The sequence below is a fragment of the Haliaeetus leucocephalus genome, unplaced genomic scaffold (assembly GCF_000737465.1).
Source record: "Haliaeetus leucocephalus isolate CR32 unplaced genomic scaffold, Haliaeetus_leucocephalus-4.0 Scaffold151, whole genome shotgun sequence".
Taxonomy (NCBI): Eukaryota; Metazoa; Chordata; class Aves; order Accipitriformes; family Accipitridae; genus Haliaeetus; species Haliaeetus leucocephalus.
In genome coordinates this window covers 2,390,964-2,411,969 of record NW_010972587.1, presented here as the reverse complement: position 1 = coordinate 2,411,969, position 21,006 = coordinate 2,390,964, and the positions used below count along the sequence as shown (strand labels likewise).

Genomic DNA, 21,006 nt, shown 5'->3' with positions numbered 1-21,006 from the left:
GACTAACTAAAGCCTTTTACAGCAATCCCAGGAAACTCAGTACATTGTAAAGGGTATTTTTTTACCCTATTCCTCCCCTATAGCCCAGCCACAGGCTTCTCCTATTGTTTACAAAGCCTCATATCTGCTGGAGAATGGAAATCTCTGCTTTCATTTTCTTAAGCGTTGCATCCTGACCACAGCCTTTTTAGCAGACAGGACTGCATTTCTGCATGCCAGTCAAACAGTTTGGCTCCTGAATTGAACTTTCTGGAGTTCAACAACGACAACAAAAAATGTAAAGGCCTATGCCAAGTCTCAGAAACAGGAAAACTATCATTTGGATGCTAAAGAATAAAACCCATGCATCTTAAAAAAAACAATAACACAAAAAAACCCTCCAAGCCCACGCTGGCAAACCTTGAGCAGCCTATCTGCAGACGAGAAGAGACAGTCTGTCAGCAATAGAAGGCTTATGGTGCCTTTTCCCTGCTGATTCCCTTGGTGACTAAAAGAAAAAGTGGCACTTTTACAGCTGAATTTTAATGGCTTACATTATGCTCTGCATCAGAGATGCAGCCAAGTTGCATAAAATACTATCAAGCCATCTATTAACTAGGGGTTCAGATTTTTTTCCTGAGAGTGAATGACCTACAGTGGCACCAAGAAAGTATAGACAAGAATCATATTTATGATACACAATAACTACCCTGAGGCTTTGTGCTTGTCTTAGTTACTCCCTTCCTTGCACGCTGTACGAAACTGCTTTCATCCACATTTGGAGTTAGGGGTTTTTTGTAAGCACATAAAAGTTCCTGTAGCATCTCCCTACACTGGGTAAGCAAGTAACAAACCCAGCGTAAAATATTTATCTGTATACTTTTAGTACTGCTTTAATTGCACTGTGTCGCACGCTGCCTACCTGAGCAACCCTATGGCTTTTTTTTCATGGCCATGCAATGCTGAAGTATTGATGAGTAGGTCTAGCTGCCAAGCCGAGAAATAACAGGGTTCCCCAGCTCATCTCAGCTGCTGTCGTAACCGTTAATGAAAGAGGCAGTCTCCAAATCTCATTTGGTTTTAGATGAGTATAATTACCAAAGCTAGCTAAAAATACCGGCTGGGGAGGAAGGTGCATTTGTGGAATTTAGCTTTACCTCTCTTGCTGGAGTGCTGACAAAGGTTGGAAAAAAATTTCAAGTAAATTTACTTCCTTTTCTTTGCTCATACCGGACTGGAGCAAACTGGGAGTAAGCAGAGGCTTCAGAGGAGTAACGTGTCCCTGCCGCTGCCACCCGGGCAGGCGGCCACATTCGGTGCTGGCTGTGGCTTTGGGGGGTGTTTGAGGTAAAGCCCGAGTACAGCCTTGCATCAGTCAGTCTGCAGGTCTCAAGGGGGCTTGTAACGGCAAGAATTTTCAGTTTGTCTCTCTCTCTATATATAAATACAGACAGCATGTATTTATGTATACATATACTATTATATGTGTTTATGTGAGTGTATATGTGTCTGTATCTAGCTATACGAGGGTGCATTCAGGTTAGAACACCCTGTCTAAAATGTTGTTGGTTTCCTGCTTCTCTTCTACTGTTTCTAGGCACAGCCTGCCAAGACGATGACAGTCACTTATTCCAGCAAAGTAGCAAATGCCACTTTCTTTGGATTTCACAGATTACTCCTAAAGTGGAAAGGCAGCATCTACAAATTACTGTACAGAGAATTTATTGTTTTTGCTACTCTTTACACAGCGATAAGTGTATTATACAGGTACACTCTTTCCAATTCACATCTCATTAAATGTTATACTGAAGTTTCACAGACTTCACGGTGTTAGGCTGATGAATGACGGTTGGGGGGGAGGCTACTACATAATTATTGTCTTTTCCTTGGACCTTTTCTAATGTCCTTTCCTTTCCATGTTTACTTTAATGTTCCAGAGAAAGCAGGTAGGCTATAAATAAGAAACTGTCTATTGTATTCAGCTGATTCTGCTTTCAGCCTAGCATTGAGCAACCGTTAGGCTAAATAAACACCCGTAGCTAGCCTATGTTATATAGCTTTTATCATTCTGACATCAAGCTGGTGGCAGCGAGCATGCCTCTCTGCTTTAAATGATAAGTATAGACCTTCCATTCTACTTGCAGAACTGTGTCTTCAGTTGCTTAGTGGTAATTTCTTTAACAACCCTGAAAGGTAATAATTTGTGAGTCAGGTTATATAGTCAGGAAAAGCAAAGTTTTGCTTAAAGCTAGGACGGCATCGCAAACTTTATTTTTAAGCTTGCAGAGGGCCAAGAAAACTGCATGGAAGCCAGCTGTGGTTATTACCTGTGTGTCACCCAGCACCTGGGAGGGTCACGTTAGGAGAGTTGCTTCTTCCACCAAGGTGTGAGTTAAACACCCAAAAGACAGATGCAATCCATCAATTAGTACAGTGAAGCTTTTAATTGAGGAAGTACACTACACAAGTATCAAAATCATGGATCAGCTCTTACCTTGATCTCTAATTGGAACCTTGGTGTTTGCTTTTTTGTGAAGCAAGGAGAAAACGAGCTTCAGTTTGTCTGTGATTAATCATTAATTTTCCAAAATGTTCAGTAATCTATACCTGTAAACTTGGAAAGAAGATTACAGGATTAATATGTAAAGAAACACCACAGTCTCACATTTATTTAAAAAAATCTAGTTTTACTGAAATGTTAGGCAATTAAAGACCGTGGTAAATACACCATGGAAAACCTTCTATATATATACTGCAGGTGTTATTGCATGATTGTAGGCAAAACCCACCAAATATTTGTCATGTGCTCCTTTTATAGGAAATCAAAGAATAACTGTAATACTCTTCTATACAAATAAAATAATTGTTTATATTTAAGCTTGTTGTATTTCATTAGATATCTTTCTCCATGGGCAGAAGCTGCCATGCTCCATTCATTTTCTATCATCTGGTGAATATTTTCCTCACTGCAAAGTAAATACGGTGGTTGTGGTTTTAATCTTGTGGAAAAGAGAAATTTTGTAGGAGTAAGAGTAAAAACTGCCACAACAATGTAGCATTTTCAAATAAGAGCAATTAGAGATTGGTAACCTTTTGCAATTCAAGCCAACCTGAGCATTTTTATTCTGTAGCCCTCTGAAAAATGAGAGCAAGCTCTACTTGCAGTCTTAGGGCTTAATATCATCGTTGGTCTGTATGGGATAGCAAGCTAATTCTCCAGGTGTATTGATCCTAATTAGTAGTACCAGTCAAATTAGTCACGAGAAAACTGCAAAGACCAGGGAATAATATTGTGTTCTCCTCCAGCTTCCTTATTACATGCCAGAAGTGTTCAGCACTTTACCTTTAAGAACTTACCTTTAAGATATTAGCCAAGGTTGCTCCCGGTTGCACATACCTGATTATTTATACATATTTGCACTTTGTAGATAGTCCCAGAATATTATGAAAGGACAGATACATTTTATTTTTGCTGCAGATTTTTTCTTACAGGTAGCCAAAAACGGTTCTTTGAAAAATTATCAATTTACTGTGACAAATATGCTGAACAAATCCCGGTAACTTTTGTGCTTGGTAAGTACCAGTTCAATGTGAAATTATTCTCCAACGCTGTCTCTGTTCAGGCATTTTGTGACTGTCCATGCATGGAAGCATTTCAGAGCCGAGGGGCATATGGGAGGTTAAAGGCTCACAATAAAAATCATCAGCTTCCAACAGGTCTCCTTAAATTTGAGTTGCTTTTGTCACATCAGCATTTATGCTCATGTTCTTAATATTCCACCAAAAGAGTAAAGTTTCCATATGTATACATATAGAGAGAGAGCCCAGTAACACTGATACATTGTGCCGGATCTTTCAAAGCACTAAAAAGGTTTACTACAGAAGAGGAAATTTGGAAGTTCATGAATATGAGATACTCAGCTGGAACGGGCCATTAAGTTGCAGTGTCTATTAAATAATTAAGATTGATTGCATCCTGTGTTTTGATGTGACTTTCTGCATTTATTTGGGGAAACGTAGCAGTTTAGCGATACGAATAACACTCTGCAAACTAAATCAAAGTAACCTAAACAGAAATCCTGATAGGCACTGGGCTTTTTTCTTTTTTTCCTTCTAACCCCCAGGTTTCTACGTTACTTTGGTGGTGAATCGCTGGTGGAACCAGTTTGTGAACTTGCCGTGGCCCGATCGACTGATGTTCCTCATCTCTAGCTGTGTCCAGGGCAGAGATGAATATGGGCGCTTGTTAAGGAGGACTCTCATGCGTTACGTGAATTTAACATCTCTGCTGATCTTTCGCTCTGTGAGCACAGCTGTGTACAAAAGGTTTCCCACCATGGACCATGTGGTAGGAGCAGGTACTGCCAAGTCCTTCTCCCCAAAAATGTCTTTCCTTTCCTTCAGAGGTGGGGGCACAGGGAGGGAAGGAGCCAGACATTTTTTCTTTCCTCTTTGTCCCCATGTGTGCGTTATACTAACCAGTGGCAAGGCTACCACGTTTTTGTCAGTGGCTTAAATGACGTGCCCTTAAGCGTGCGCCTTTAATGCTCTTAAAGTCTTCATCGAGCAACTCTATAGAAAACAAATGAGTTTGATGCTCTTACATGGATCTGCTCTCAGACATGCTGGAGGCCATAGGCCTGCCCCGAGCACACAGGCGTACAGAGCAGGTACAACATTCTCCAAAACATGAAAAATAACGTAGTTGCTCTATAGTATGATGCAGTCGTGATGGTGACTTGTTATACGGCATTGCCTCGATGTCTAGGATGTGACCTTGTCTTGAGTATCAGAGACTGGTCTCCGCAGGCACTTCACAAGTACAGCTTTATCTCAATGGTTTGTAAGTAGATTGCATAGGTCAGAGATTTATTGTGACATACTTGAAAACCCTCAACCCCAAGGGTATTTTCTTTAAATTTACAACTTCACCTTAAGCTTGGTTTTTCAGGGATAAATTGACTGAGTATTAAGCATGTCTTTATTTTCTGTTTGTTTTGATAACACAGTGAGTGTGATGATGGGGAAGAGAGTTCAACCACGTAAGGCTTTGCTTGTCTATGGAGGACTGACTGCTGAGTATTTAAAGGCAAGGTGTGATGCCATGCCTTCTGACCAGCTCGGTCAGAGTCAGGGGTAGAACACCAGCGCCAAGATGTGGGGATCTATTCCAAATAAGAGAAGTCACACATTTTTTACTGAACGTCTTGCATTTCTTAAAATTATTCCTTTGGCAGAGATTAGTAAGCAAAGTTGTAGCAAGTTAAAATATGCAGTGTGTATATCCATATACACTTTTCAAATATGTGTGAGAAGCTTTGGATATTACAAAAAATCCAGGCAGAATGCACTGATCTTACTGAAAGAAATCATTTATGTTGGATTCAGTTGGATTTTGAAGTTCTCTTCCTCATGCTGTTCAACAAAACTGTTTACCTGAGCCTGTGAGAGGTCAAGGAAGCTTCTGTCACTCTCCCCAGCAATCTGCTTCTAGTACGCACTGGAAAATTACAACGTTTCCAGCAGGCTAATCCAGCTCTGCCTCCCTATTGCTAAAGACAATCTGTTCCAGAAGAGACAAAATGTCACAGCGTTGTACAAAAATTGTAGACTGGAAAACAAGTTTTGGTTGTTTGGGTTTTTTTAACAGTGGAAAATATTCTACTATAAACTGTATAACTAATTATTGATAGTGTAGTCAGCTCTGTGGATTTCAGTACTTATTCTGTAGGTTTTAATACCTATTGTGCCACAGAATTTTAGTTGATGCAGTACTGAGCACTTAAGGATATATCTTGCTCCTATTAACATCCAGTGATTAAGACAGTCCTCCGCAATTATCCACTCCCTAGCTCCCTATGGCATTACATATCAGACTGCATGGGAGTGCAACATTTAATATGAACGTGAGCGGCAGAATCTAATACTTACAGCGCGGTCATCACTGAAACAACTTGTGCCGATTTTGCATTTCGCTATCAAACTGAGAACTGCCACAGCATAACTATTGCTATGCATTTCCCTTTTCAGCAGATTAACTGCTTAAATTCATAGATTTTAAATCTGAGAACAGTATCATGACAATCTAGCCTGACTCATCCGTAACACAAGGCATAAAAGCTTACTCACAACATCCTTTATCATGGTACAATTTCTGACTGAGCTATGATACCTTCTAGGAATATAACCAGCCCTGATTTAAAATTCAGCTGGGTATAATGGAGAGTACCTCACAGCCTAGGTGAACTGACATTCACAAGGGTGAACTCGCTTTTGAAAAGTAGAATTTTATTCTCATTCCGAACTTGCACAGAGTCATCTTCTAGTCACAGGATTTTGTAATGGGGTTGGGTTATTCTTCTCTTAATTAGATGAAAACACAGTTTTGTCTCAATAGCTACCTGTTAGCAGAGTGCATAAAGGCTTGAATGAACTTAGGAGTTTCACCTTCTGTAGTGGATGGTCTTCAGTGCTGGACCTTCCTCCTAACTGTTTTCTAAACTCTTTTTCATTTTTTAGCGTTCTTTATGGAGCTGTAGGCAGTAGAGGCATGTAGATTCATAACATTATGATGCTAAGTACTGCGGCACGTATGCCGTAAGTGTCAAATGCCTAGCAGCAGTCCTGAGCGTACCAATCATCCTGTTGGCTGCAAGCTGCAAGAGGGAAGTTGGATGCTCAAGAACACAAGTCTTAAAAAACATGAGTAGTGAATCAGCAGCTGGGCGGAGAGCAGCCCAAAACAGCTGATAGTAAATGCTGAAGAGAAACATGAGGTGTGAGCCCAATGACACAAATACGTACAGACAGCTGAAGTTTGCAGTCCCAAACCCTCTACTGGAATGAAGTACCTAGATTAATTCTTTCCCATATAACACAGAAGCAGAAAGTGAAACTTTCATCTACTTGATCATTGTTAGCGCACTCTGGAGATGTGGCAGACAACTGCCATTCAGTTCCTTCTTCTTTAACCGCTCGTCTTCAGAGTATTTGATGTGGGTACCCTGAACCAGTCTTGTCTCAAACCATTCGGTTTTGACAGGAGAACTGAATACTCTTCGAAGCACTTGAGGGAGAGCATGAGTGACTTTTTCCAGCCAGGCTTGTGTTCTCATCAGTAATTTCCCCGTAAGATCACTTTGGCTGACACTGTTCACATTAGTGTCCTTTGATTCTTTATTGATTGCATGCCATGTCAAGCTTCTCATACTTTCACAAGGATTCAGTGCCCTGTGATTCCTTAGATCATCCTTTTCAAGATCTTGGCACAGTATTTGCCAAATATTTCCAGTTTTCTGGAGCTGCTCCAGTCTTCCAGTGCTTGTCAAAACCAGTGTTCTTGTTCAGAGAGCTCCTCAGTTAATTCTCCGAATACTCTTGAATAAAAATAGTATGGCCATATTTAGAAACCATTTCATTTTAATAACTGAGGTTTGATATCCTTCCTTGTATTTGATGGAATATAAAGTGTTTCTTTACCACTGCAATAACAGTAAGCGCTTCTGAAATTCATGTTGTTGCCATAACCTTCACCAGCAGTAAGAGCAATCCCGACTTGTTTAATATTTTCTGTGAGAAGAATACTAGTCATTCTTAATATCCACCAAAGAGAATACTTAATTAATATAAACATGAACACCTTAACTTTAAAAATAATGGCAATTTGAATGTTGCTGTTAAAAGAACAAGGCTTTGTTGAGCTTTTCTGAACAAAAAGGTACCCAGTTTCAGTGGAGAGCTGAACTGATCCTTGGAGCTTTGCTGTTTGTCGTGACCCCCTCAGGCTGTGTCCTTCCAGATAATGACTTCCCAGCACCTCCCAAGTGACTCGCATCCAGTGTTTACTCCAGACTGTCAATTTTCTGCTATTCTGTCTGTCTGTTTCAGCCTGATAGAAACAGCTTTTCCTGTTCCGTAATGAGCAGGCTGGCCAGCCAAAAATCAAAGACAGCCCGAAAGACTGACTTTTAGGAGTCAGGAGTCATGACTAGCAGGTCAATTTGTCTGGTTCCCTGATTATTTCTGTGCAGTAGATTATGAGACCTGGCTGCAAACTGCCCAGGGACCTTTTAAAAGCTATGTCTTAGTCTGTTCTCAAATTCCAGGATACTGCAGGAGTACTGTGTCGTGCTGCTGAACTTTTCCTCTTCCACAGAATTTTCTGTCCTGTCCTTGCGTTCCTTGTCGGTAGCTGCAGTATTTCATACCTCCTGTGTTGACTTGTTGCAACTGTACAAGAGTGGCATTTTCCTCAAGAACAGAATATTTAAGAAGGTTGCTGTGTTTAACAAATCTCGTTTTACCTTATTCACATTTTTGTACAAAACACAACTGAGTTTTTGCTGTATTTATTTTTTTGCTGCTTCATGTATCTTTAGCAATGTTAGCAACAACGGGCCAATCCTTAGTTACTAGTTGGAGACTAGAAAAAAAATCCTGTCTACTCTCAATTCCCTTATTGAATTTTCAGCACTCAAACTTGCATTAGATTGGCTGAGCCATTTATTTTGGGGCTGCCATGTCACTAACTTTGTCCTGTTTCGGAGCTAATGTCAACACAGCGAAAGAAGCCTTATACCCACCCTGGTAGGTGACACAACCTGAGCAAAAAACTAAGATCCTTCAAAGCTGCAGATTGCTCCCATCCCAGAAAATCCAGGATTCGGACAAAGAAAAACGTGAAGCTCCTCCTTGTGAATTTTCCGAGGTTGTTTTTCTCAAAGGCTGGGTGGAAGGAGGACAGCAGAGCTTTCTTACCCAAGGGGGTGGAGGTGTTGCTCCAAAACGCAGCTGCTCCCGTGCCAGCCCCAGGCAGCGAGCTGCTCTGCTGCAGGTTTCATCGCACGCAGCCCCGGCTCCCGCGCTTAGCTGACCTCGGATTTGCTCGCCGCAGGGAGAAGCGGGGCTTCACGAGGCGCGGGGAACTCTGCAGAAACCCTAATACCTTCCCGGCGCCCCACCGAGGCAAATTGCCAAGCAGAGAGCGGCTTCAACCTGCAGCCCCGCAGCACGTCGTCTTGGCCCGGTGTCCCGCTAGCAGCGGGATTTCTGGGCGCGATTCCTTTTCCATCGCTTTGCACGCCTTCGTAACCCCGAAGAAAACATGAAATTCAATCTGGCAGGGAAGCGTTTCGCTGGCAGAAGGCACGCTCTCTGTTGAGCTCTGTTTCGTGCATGCACTTCTATCCTCTGTTGCTTGCTCACCACTTTGCAGATTTACCAAAAATTTATCAGAATCAGGTCGCATAACTGCCCTTACAACATACGCTGAGATGCTGCTCAAAGCCATCATTGCTGAAAAGTGATAGTTTCTTAACTGACATATCCAGTTCCTTATTTTTCTGAAAGTAGAATGAAACTAGAGAGTAATCCGTACAATTCTTAGTATCATCTGTATTTACAATATGTCAGTGGTCAGATAGGAGAACACAGTAATAGCAAATTATTCCATATATTGATCAAGAGGCATTTTGTGTAGGTAGTTACTGCAAAAAGAAGTTGTTTCAAGCAAGATCTATCCTGGCAAAGCAGCTCAAAAAAAAAGGAGGAGGCTACTAGTTAGAATTATAAATAGTGTTTTGCATAGTTCTATGCAAATGTCACATAAACAGATTCAAACATATTCAAAATTTATAGTATCAATAGCACTGAAAGCACAGAATAAATGAAGTCTTTTTTTTGGGGGGGGTAAACAGGTTTCATGACAAGATATGAAAGAAAAATTTTTGATGACCTTAAGTCTCCCCACCTGAAATACTGGGTTCCATTTGTCTGGTTTGGAAATTTGGCATCGAAGGCACGAAAAGAAGGAAGAATTCGAGACAGTGTGGATCTGCAGACACTGATGAACGTAAGTAGAAAAAGTAAATCTAGAGAAAACTAATCTGAAATTGCTATGTGGTAGCTTTTCACTTACATAATTTGATTTAGTGCGCACAGCTTTCCAGTGTCATCTAAGTGATCTTACTCAGGATTTATACTTCTCTCTGTGTACCAGTGTACACTCAAGCACACACAGCAGCAGTTTGCTGGGATTGTATTTATATAACTAAGAAGGTATTAACCGAAGCAACAAATTGATGAGTAAAAAATTATTGTAACATGACTGTAAATTCATACTTGTTCTATTGCTGCAGGGGAAAAAATGAGAATAATTTGTCATTTTGAAGATTTTAATATCAGTTTCAGGGAAGATAATCTCCCTGAATATTTCATTAAGTGGTCAAACATCCTTTTTATGATATAATATATTCTCTTTCATGTATCACTAGACAGTGGATATGATAGAAACAAAAGATAATTTGTGAAGAAATACATAATACACTAAGCATTCCAACTCCATAAACTAAGTGAATATCCAAATATGACAATGGGATGCTGGATATAGTTATGGTATCAATATATATTTATATATACTACACTTTCATACCTCCCTGTCCTTTTGTATGTGCAGAACCAAACTGTAACAAAATATTTATAATTTGGAATTGAGGCCCCTGCAATTTTAGTTTGTTGGCGTTTGTTTTTTTTTTTTTTTTTTCCTTTTAGGAGATGAATAAGTACCGGTCTTGGTGTAGTCTTCTGTTTGGTTATGACTGGGTTGGAATTCCACTGGTCTATACCCAGGTACTGAGCTATTATCCTTTACAAAATTCGAAACACAATTTCCATGAAAGGGGAGCTTGGTGCAGAACATCCATAGACTCGACCAGAGTCGCCGAGCTGTTGAGCACCCATTGACTCCCATGGGATCATGGACACCTGGCTAACTAAGTCATGTTTAATGTGGAGATGTTTTGAAGGCCTTGCATAATTTGGGAGAGGGGAGCAAAGCACTGAAATGTTTTTATGTTTCCTGGGTCTTCTTCCTGGCTATAATTATGCCTGGGGCCTCTCTATTTGTAATACCTCCCTACAGATTTGTAAATTGTATGGCAAAAGGCAGTCAGAGGCCTTTGGGTATGTGTTGCCTTATGCATAAGTTTGTATTATTGCATGATTTCAATGAAGTTTTGTTCTTTGCAGGTTGTTACTCTTGCAGTCTATACTTTTTTCTTTGCCTGCCTGATAGGGCGCCAATTTTTGGATACTGACCAAGGGTATCAGGGACATGACTTAGATCTTTACATTCCAATCTTCACACTGTTACAGTTCTTCTTCTACGCCGGATGGCTCAAGGTAAACTAGCTTTCTGGAAAGGTCATGGGGGAACCCTCCCTAGGGAGCTGGTGAAGGTGTCAGAGCTGAAGTCGAGGTGTCAGATTTGTGGCACACTGTAAAATCACTGAAGATTAATGGAGTTACACCAAAGCTGAATTCAGCCCAAAGTGTCCTGTGGTCATAAAGAAACATCATGCAATACATTTTTAACTCCACCTGACAGATCTTACAGTAAGAAATGATTGGGAATCTGAAAGAGCTCATTTTAGTAGGACCAGTGCAGCCACAACTCCCCAAGGGAGTATTACACCAGCAAAATCAGGTCCCAGGACTTGGACTATAAAATGACAGATGAAAAATTAAAAAAAACCCCACCCTTCTCCCACTCCGCTGTGCGATGGGGAAATACTGCTGCAGATCTGGCATGGGCTGAAAGGGTCTGAATCATACTTTCTTCCTATGATTGAAGCCAGCCTTTAGTATCTGCTCTTAACTTAATCAGATGCAGGCAATTAAAGGTCTCCAGTTCCAGAGGGCTATCAAACAGTGACAGCCAATATTGGCTACAACTCCACCGCATAAAAACATTCATTAACAAGAAGAGTTATAGAAGGAATTAGACGCTACCCATCAGCCCATCGATGCCTGCTCAGTTAACGTACCGCCATCAATCTGATAGTTGAGTAATCGAGCCACGTACCTCACGGCGATTCTCTCCTATGCAGTGAGTATGAGAACTAACTGGAAAAAAAGTTTCAAATAAAAAGCAAATTGGTACATTAGGGCCTATGTGCATTAAGATTTCCTTTTGGGATTATTAACCATGGCTGGAAACTTTGAGCTAACTTTTCTGTTAGAATATAAATTGCACAAAATTGGCCAGTTTCAGAGCCCCCCTCCCACGGCCAACTCCAAAGGGCAGAGGAGGGAAGGCAGCACACTGAGCTGGCGGATTGCGGGGGAAAGTTAAGTGCCTGCAGGGCAAGCTCCTCTAGTCCTGCGTCCTAGGAAATTGGGGGGGAAAGGGGGTTTGCCCCGTAGGGACCAGCCTGGAGGGGAGCGGGAGAGAGGGGAAGGGATGCTGGTGCGGCGGGGGGAGCACGTTGCTCCCACAGAAATGTGAGGCTTTATCTCTAGGCAATGTCTCCCGGGGTTTTACTAGCGGGTTACAAAACCGTAAGCTGTTCCTCTTGACCACCCTGCTGGCGTCCGTGAATGGGGGAATGGTTTCCCCTTCATCGGCACCCAAGGCTGTTAGTAGCATCTCTCCCAGTCGGGCTCAGGGCTTCCAGCCAACTCCTGGCTACGGCAGGTAGGGGATGGCATTGTAACTGAAAAATCTTCTGCATAAGGAAATGAAAGAGGGGAGAAGCAGTTTGAAAAAGCAAATTTAATATTGGCAGCGCTCCCTCGGACCGGAGGTTTGTCCAAACCTGCAGTGCCCCCGAGTCAGGATATTTCTGTCTTGAAGGTTACAGCCGGTTTCCTGCTGAGTGCATTGGGCTTTGGCTGCCAGGCTGCAGAAAGGGCCCTGAGCTATTGACTTCCAGTAACTTGGCAATTCCTCAGAAATGATGGCTAAACTGAGCTCATTCCTTGGCCTCGGGCCTGGTTTGTTATACCTACAATACAGGGGCAAAGTTTCCCATCACGTGAGACGCTTCTAAATCCCCATTTTCATTATGGAGATAGATGGACCGTCCAAATACAGGGCTTAGTTGTCCAGCAATAAATTCCTTTCCAGAGAATAAAGCCGTGTCTCACGTGCCAGGACCAGGTCAGCCAAGCAAAGGCCACCGCTGCTGTTCCCTCTGTCCCAGTCCTGCTCACTTTTTCTAGCTCACGTGACAGGTTTTGCAGTGGATTTTGGGGCAGTGATCCCCTAGTTTACACCAGGTTGATCCACTGTCTTCCCTGGAGAGCCGCAACGCAGTCTGGATCATTCCTATTGCAGCACTTCCGTAGCTATACCCAAAATTTAGTGCCACGGGCCAGGCCAATGAGTGTGAGCAGAGCTGTCCCCTGTCTCCTTTTTGTTCCTCCTGCCTTATGCATTTTTTTTGTTGTGTTAGTCTGCTCAGCAGTTTATTTGTTGTCTTCCACCGCTGGCCTGGGAAGAGGTGGCCAAGAGAGTCAGCGAGTGCTGACTGGTACGACCTAGAGGCACATAGGAATAAATAGCCAGGGAGTGACTGCCTTACTATTATAAGTTATTTAGATCATAGCCATCCACAGCAGGGCTGTTTAATTGTATAGTTGCTTCACCCATATCCACGTTAAACCGAGGACCTGGCCACTGCTACTGTGCATGGCCCTGGTGACTACCAGGATGGCTTGGGAGGTCAGCAAGAATGTGATCGGCTTCAAAACCAGGGCTTAAAAAGACAAACAGAAAGAGAAAAGCATGAAGGGGTGAGGATATTTAACCTCAGTGTCCCAAGAAACTGAGAAATAGAGAAGCAGTCTGAATTGCCTAAAACTTTTTCTTTTTTTTTTTTAATTTTCCTGTTTCATCTTTTTTTTCTCCCCCAGCAGCTATGAGTTTCCTCCCCACAATGTACTTTGGTGATCATGGGGATGGGGGGCCAGTGTCTGGTTGTTTTTCCATTTATTTATTCCTTGGGGGAGGGCAGGACTAGATAAGGCTCTGGGCAGCCGGAGAGGTTTCCTTTCCCATCCTAGTTCCCAGACTAAGGCACCTCACCACAAAGGTGCCTGAGCTCACTGGTTGTCTCTTCCACGGGATGGGCTTCTCCCCTGCAGTTTTAATCATTTCATGCCCAGAAACCCAAAACAGCAGGCTGAATTAAAGAACAAACTCAGATCCCGACTCTTGGCTTTGGCTAGCATGATGCACGGCATCCACTTGAGTCAAGTTTTTTGGTGGGCTGGTTTTGTGAAAAGCTCCAGAGGGCTGCCATCAGCATCACCCCCAATAATGAAGCAGGGGCTGAGGGTTGAACTGGAGAGACGAGCTGTACTCCCTCTTCCAGACTCCAGCCGCAGGGACCGGGATACTGACCCAATGAACTGGTGGAATATCGTAGACTATAATGCAATTACAGAGCCTCTAGCTGGTAAACTGTTCATTTAAATCAGCCAAAGACAACAGTAAGGAAAGGTAATGACTATCTTATGTGACAATTACCATGGCCCAGACATGTCTCAATTCCCAGCAGGCCAGCACTGACAATCATGATTGGCAGCGCCAATGAGGCATGGAGGTATGAATCTATAGGGAAAGCAAGCTGTTCCTTGGCTAGGCTGGCAAAACCATCATACGGGAGCTCAAGCTATGATTGCAAGTGACAGGCAGGGAGAGAGAGAAAAATCCGATCCTATTTTCTCTGCGGCAGCAGTCCTGACATGGCATGCCAACCTCTATTCACTGTCTCATTTTCCTTTCAGGTTGCTGAACAGCTTATTAATCCATTTGGAGAAGACGATGATGATTTTGAAACTAACTGGTGCATCGATAGAAATTTACAGGTTGCTGTTGTTATTTCTACTTCCAGCTTTACTGTACCATAGGTTATCATTACATTTAATGCTATTTCTTACACTGAGGTACAAATTAAGGGCAACAAGTGTCAGCAAAACAAATTCTTGCCCTGAAGGAGTACCTGTGGCTGTGATCCCCAGATTTTGTTTTTACAAGCTAATGCATCTTGATTTTGGTATTTGGCATTTATGATGCCTGACTAAACATGCAAGCAGCTGACCTCAAACTATAAGCTCACTTTATGCTGGAAAAACACGTAATGTAGGTCAATCCTGCAAAATCCAAAAGCCATCTATTCCCACATAGATAAGGACACATTTCGCTAATCTGAATGTCTAGAGATTACAAAATTGTATATGAACCCCCCTTTAAAAAAAAAAAAAAAAAAAGGCAGTGAAGATACCAAAAAGACCAAGCAGGGCCCTGAACTAATAACCGTGACTCATGTTGTGATGCTGCTGTGGGCGGCAGCATCTGGTCGGCGCAGGAGCCAGCATCCCCAGTGGCAGGAGCTGTGAGATGGCCAGGGTACGGATCTAGTGTGGTTTCCAACCGGCCCCTGTCTGTCGTGCCACGAAGGACCCAAAGACATGGAGAAGTCCCGTGGCACCCGCCGCTCCCCTTGCAGGTAGAGCCAAGCGGAGGGTCGAGCTGCTGTCGGACCCCACGTCTGCTGGGGACCACTGAGACCGCAAAGCAGAGCCCCAGTATTAGAGGGAGCAAGGGCAGGGCGAGCAAACCAGCTTATTAAGCAAAGCAAGCAATGCAGGTACGCGCAGGAGTGGGAAAAACCTTCACGCTGCCAAAGATGCTCTCTGGCTTAACACCACTTCGGGCTACTCATGCTACGGTGCCTCAGAGCCCTTTGTATAAAATATATCGGAAGGCCCTAGAACAGGATGGTCACCTACTTGGTTCTGAATGTCTTAAAATGTGGGCGAAGCCTATCAGAAAGCTTCTCAACCTCTGGACATTTTAAGAAGCGCATCTAGTACTCTACACAGACTTCCCATAGCACGTGGAAGATCACATGTCCATTTAACTACATCGTGCGTGAGGAAAGGACTTCAATCTGATGCAAATATCTTTGCAGCATATAGAAGACTCAAGTTACAATAAAATTTATGCTTTTCATTAGTATAGGAGGGTATCGGGGGTATATTTTATAATACTGAGTCTCTTCCCAATGCCCAGGCCAGCATACACAGCTTACTTTGAAGGGTTTCCGAAAGAAATGTTGACCCAGGGTTTACAAAGCAGATTATTTTGTATACTGTACTATGTTGAAAGTGACATGATTTATACCAAAAAAATCTAAGGTCTCACTTCTGGCGGTGGACGAGATGCACATGAACTTACCAAGGATAGAGAGAGACATTTACTGGAACGATTCCTCTGCCCGGCCACCCTACACAAAAGCAGCTGCTGATTACTGTATTCCTTCATTTCTTGGATCAACGATTGAAATGGGGTGAGTGGCACTAAGGGTCCTTAATGCCATCAGAAAGATCACCATGCCTACAGCCCACGTTGATTGACGGACAGTCGGTGCAGGGCTGCAGGCTGTGACGATACTGTGAGAGGGAAGGTGGAAAAGGGAAATGATGTTAGGAGGGACTGGACAGGCTGGTGTTGGTGGGATGATGCCTTCAGTGGCCCATGTGCTCCTACAAATTGTGCACCCATAGCTGAAGCTGTATAATTAATAAATAGAGTATGTTTGCAGGGGGGGTTGTTGATAGTCTCTGAGCACAGGATGGCACCTGAAGACAGTGGCTGACTTTTCTTAATAATTCTTTATTTATTACAGCTTCTTCATACATCCCCCAGTTAGCAAAATAGCTATTCCTTTGCTTGTTTAGTTAGCAGATAATGGCTAAAATCAGTCCAGATTTTTGCAGAGGTAAACAAGAATTGATCTTAAACGTCGTATGACTTTTCATTGACTAATAATCTAGGCATGGAAGTTGGAGCAGTCAGATTTTGTGAAGGGATAAAGAAGAGGAGTTCTTTGCAGAGATCAACACAAGAACCATTGTTATAAAGAAATATATGGAGGATATAGGATTGTCCCATGTTCTCAGGATCTATATGAGAAATCAGTGATAAGCCAGTTAGCTTAGAAGCTGTTGAGTTTAAACACTTGTGACATGCTGTAATGTAGAACAGGTCAGTAAGATCTCACTAAATACCACCATGTCTGAACAAATACCAGGGCAAGTAGATGTTTTTATCTGAAAATTTTTTTTAAAACTTTATAGCCATTTCTTTAACTTTAAAACTTATCTCAAGAAGTTTTTGATTTTTCCAAAATTTTGCAGCCTCTATCAGCTTAATTTTTTGCTTCATTTGGCCCAGAAATTGGTGTTTTCTCATTTTATTCCTCTTATTTTTCCATTTTTGCATGCATTCTACTACAAAGAGCAATGATTTATATAAGCTCCTTTTATCACACACAGCCTTTCAGAATTTATTTCCTTCTGGAAAAACTATAAAATGGCCAAAAGAAAAGTAAAGAAGAAAGTAAAGAAGTAAAGAAGAAAAACCACAATTGCTAGGGGAAAAAAGTGGCAAAGAAGAAACATTATTAAGTCTGCAAACATTTTTTTAATAAGCACTTCACACAAGAAATGAAGGGGGGAGTGAATGAAAAATAGCTCCATGTTAGCCCCTGTGAAATGCAAACAGCTCTGATGTGTTGACTTTTTTTATTAATTATTTTCTCTTCTGAACTCTTTCTCTGTTCAGCTCTCTAAAAAAACCGTTCTTATGCAGACTTCAAAAATAAGGTCTGAAGATTCATTCAAGTCCAAAGCAAATATATAAAACTTGAACCCAAATCCAAAGTCTTCTCCAGTCCCCTCAAGCCAACATCTGGCAGAGGTTGCCCAGAGAGGTGGTCGATGCCCCAACCTGCAAACATTCCAGGTCAGGCTGGACGGGGCTCTGGGCAACCTGATCCAGTTGAAGATGTCCCTGCTCATGGCAGGGGGGTTGAACTAGACGATCTTTAAAGGTCCCTTCCAACCCAAACTGTTCTATGATCTTCACAAACGCTGGATGTAGTTCCTCTGTCCTTCCAGGCTAGCGCTGCCTCCCTGTGCTTGTCACCTCAGATTTGGCCCGAGCCCCTTTGCCATCCTTCCCCTTAGGACAGGTAACTGGGCCAGTTTGGCTTGTCTTCTGGGATGCACTGAGTCAGTAATGTGTCCTGGATTGCCTGGCAGACACAGCAACAGTTGTTCTCATGACCCACCGAAGCTGGGCAGAAGAGTACCAGGTACAGGTGGGACTTTCAGACACAGTGTCGTGCCCCAAAAGTACATGAGATTTGGCCACCTGAGTAATTCCAACATTTTTTGAAACGGTCACGCTCTGCTTCCAAGGGTGGCTTTTTCACTGTTGTTATTTTTGCCCAAAGGATTCTCCTGAAAAAGTATCTACAGCACCGAGCAGGGTTTCCTTCTCCCCTTTCCCTCACCCTAAGCACAAGCCTAATGTGTGGAGCTGCCGTAGAGGGCTGCAGCCCAAACACGAAATGGGGCTGGATGCCCTCCCAGTCCTCCAGACGAGACACGTGGATGTGGAGAGCTTTTTGTGTGCTCTGGCTGGTCCAAAGGCACAGGCACTGTTTCTTGGCACCCTCATCCCTTTTTTTCACCCCTTCCATGCCCTTCCCTGGGGACACACGAGGGCCTTGGTTCCTATGTCTTCCATCTGAGACAGCAAGGATATATGTGCATGCAGACCACATGCTTCCTACACATAAGTGACACCTACTACCTGACTTTTTTTGGCAGGCTGGCTGATACCGAATTCCTCTATGGGGAGGAGTGGCCGTGGGAAGAGGAGAAACACCGAAGACAACGTTCAGTGCTGAGAAAAGTCAAGAGATTTCTCAGCGTCCATGAGGCCCCTTCGTCCCCTCCTCACCGCCGCTACAGTCGTCAGACAAGTGAGAATTCGGTGTTTTTCCCAGCAGACGAAAAGGGGCACATCAGACGGCTGCAGGAAATGCACACAAGAGGGAGACACTCCACCTCCAGCTTCAAGAAGAAATATGAAGGCTTTGACAGAAGTAACAGACTTCACAGTAGCAGAGATCTAGGACCCATAACTGAAGCCTCAAGGAGCGAGGCACAGTTCGGTGACAGTGACACCTCATCCGAGACAAACAAGCCAGTTCCTGAGGTCATCATCTCTGAAGCCAACGAGAAAGCAGCTGATGTGCTGGGCAAACCAGATCTGCAAACAGAGCGCGCTGCAAGCGTGACAGAAGAGATGCTCCAAAGGAGCCTAACTGAGGCAAGTGTGACTCTTCTGGACCATCCTTTTTTCCCCCCAGAAATGACTACACACCTCCCAGGCTCTGAGGTGCATCAGTCACTTCCTACTGTGATAGGGGAGCCCAGACATGAACCCCATGGTAGTAACATAGCCGGTTTCATAACAGATCATGAGAGAAACCTTCAGAGATGGAGTTTACCAAGCTTCCATAGTCATAGTACAGTGTCAAATGCTGACACCGCAACACCTTTAACAGATTCTGGGACAACTTCACAACAAAGGACCTTCAGCAACGGAAAAAATGTTACTTCTGCTGCTGCTCCAGAGACGTTTGAGATGGAGCACTTATGGGAAAACCTGGATAGTAAAGAAACAGCCATAGTAGAATTTTCTAATGAGAAAAGTGAAAAAAAACTTTGACCGTGCTTCCCCTGGGTTTGACTGAACTTCTCATCTTCTCTTGAAAGCGGTTCTCACACAGATTTGCTGAAAGTGCAGACATGATGCTCAGACAAGTCCTGAGCGAGATTCAACAGAGGATTTGGGCACCTAAATAGGAGGCATTGCGGTGACCTGCTTTAAGCCACTTGGTTGCTGGCTTGAAATCTATGACCCTGTGGGGAAAATGTTTATGGGGAGAACTGGGAGCCTCAGGAGTGGATGCAAACCAGCCAGCGCGCATGGCAGCGAGCTGTGTAGGCTCACCTAGAGGAAACACTAAGGTTATCAGAAGAGCGGAGGTGGCTCTGTCCACTTTGGATCCACCCTAAGAACACGGCTACCTTTGGCCATTCCTTCAGATTAAGGTCCATGACATCCTTGTAAGATCCACCAACAGTTTTGGTTTCTACTCACGTGGCTAGAAGGGGAGGTGTGGGCTCAATTCCCTCCTCAGCCTGGAGACATCCAGCCCACCATCTCCCACTGCCTGGTGGAACACGTGAAAAATCAGGCTCCTCGCTTGTGCGGGGCAAGAGCCTGCCCCTGCTGAAGCTATGCCACTACAGAGCGGAAAAATAAAAGGATCAAATGTTTAACCTCATTAAGAAAAATGGAAGAGGTAAAACTGCTGATGAGCTGGGCGTGGGAGGGCTGAGCCTTGGTCTCTGCTCCTTGGAGCACGTATGTGGCATACCAAGTGGCTGTTTATTGTAAAAGGCCATTCCCATCGCTCCCTCGTGATGGGAGGGCTGTGGCACTCTCTCAAGAGGTGATGGAGCTGCAGGGGCAGCTGAGCTTAGGGCCCCAGTCTTGCGGGGATCTTCAGCTGGAAGCACACAGGCTGCGGTCATCCCAGGGAGACAACCAAATGGCCCAGGACCGCTAGCAAAAATTGTTCTCTGCTTCCTTCCTCCCTCCCCTGTTCCCATGCTGCCCAGATGTACCACACACGCTCTCCTTGAACCCAAACCCGAGCCAGCATTCGGTGACTCCTGCTGCTCCAGGGGTGGCCAAGCCACCTCCCTAAACCTGCCAGTAGCAGCCTGGCCTTTCTTCTGCTGCTCCTGCCAGAAGTCTCAAAGCAGACCCTGAAAGCAGCGGCAGCTCTTTGGTTTTAGCTCTCACCCACATCTACACAAACACAGTCCAGGGTGCGACTCCCCTACGAGTGAGTATCCGAGTAGGTCGTCTCCCTGGACAAGGGGGTGACCAGGTAGCTCAGGGGCTGGGAAGAACAGAGAGAGGGGAGACGCAGAAAATTATGGGGCTGCAACAGCCAGCAAGTGGTCTGGACTGCAAGGCCACCCAGTTCTGAAGGTTGCACTTCAGACAACAAACCAGCATCTCTATCAGGGTAACTGGTAGCACCAGTGGCTCCTGGGAGTCTTCAGGACCCCCTGAAGCTGGGAAGGGAATGAATGGACCTGCCTGCTCCTGCTCCTCTGGCCAACAGCATAGGTGAGGAGCCCTTCCAGTTGGCTATCCCATAGAGCAGGACTCTGCTATCTCATCTGGGGGGGCTTTGAAAACAAATCAACCACCCTCCCCACTTCTGCTTCATCCAGCTCTGTTTCGGTCTGGGAACCGGCTCCTGTTGGTGTGCGTTAGACACGGTCTGAGCAGTGCCACCCTTTCAA

The 21,006-nt window shown here is 43.8% G+C and overlaps 1 protein-coding gene across 1 annotated transcript; it reads left to right on the top strand.

The window, feature by feature from the left end:
• The first annotated feature begins 1,594 nt into the window (after positions 1-1,594).
• BEST3 (bestrophin 3) lies at positions 1,595-19,348 on the top strand. The gene is made up of 9 exons (XM_010561768.1): positions 1,595-1,746; positions 3,458-3,552; positions 4,104-4,337; positions 9,675-9,829; positions 10,528-10,605; positions 11,005-11,157; positions 14,548-14,628; positions 15,961-16,112; positions 18,442-19,348. The coding sequence occupies exons 1-9, from the start codon at positions 1,595-1,597 to the stop codon at positions 19,346-19,348; spliced, it is 2,007 nt and encodes a 668-aa protein (XP_010560070.1).
• Positions 19,349-21,006: the final 1,658 nt, after the last annotated feature.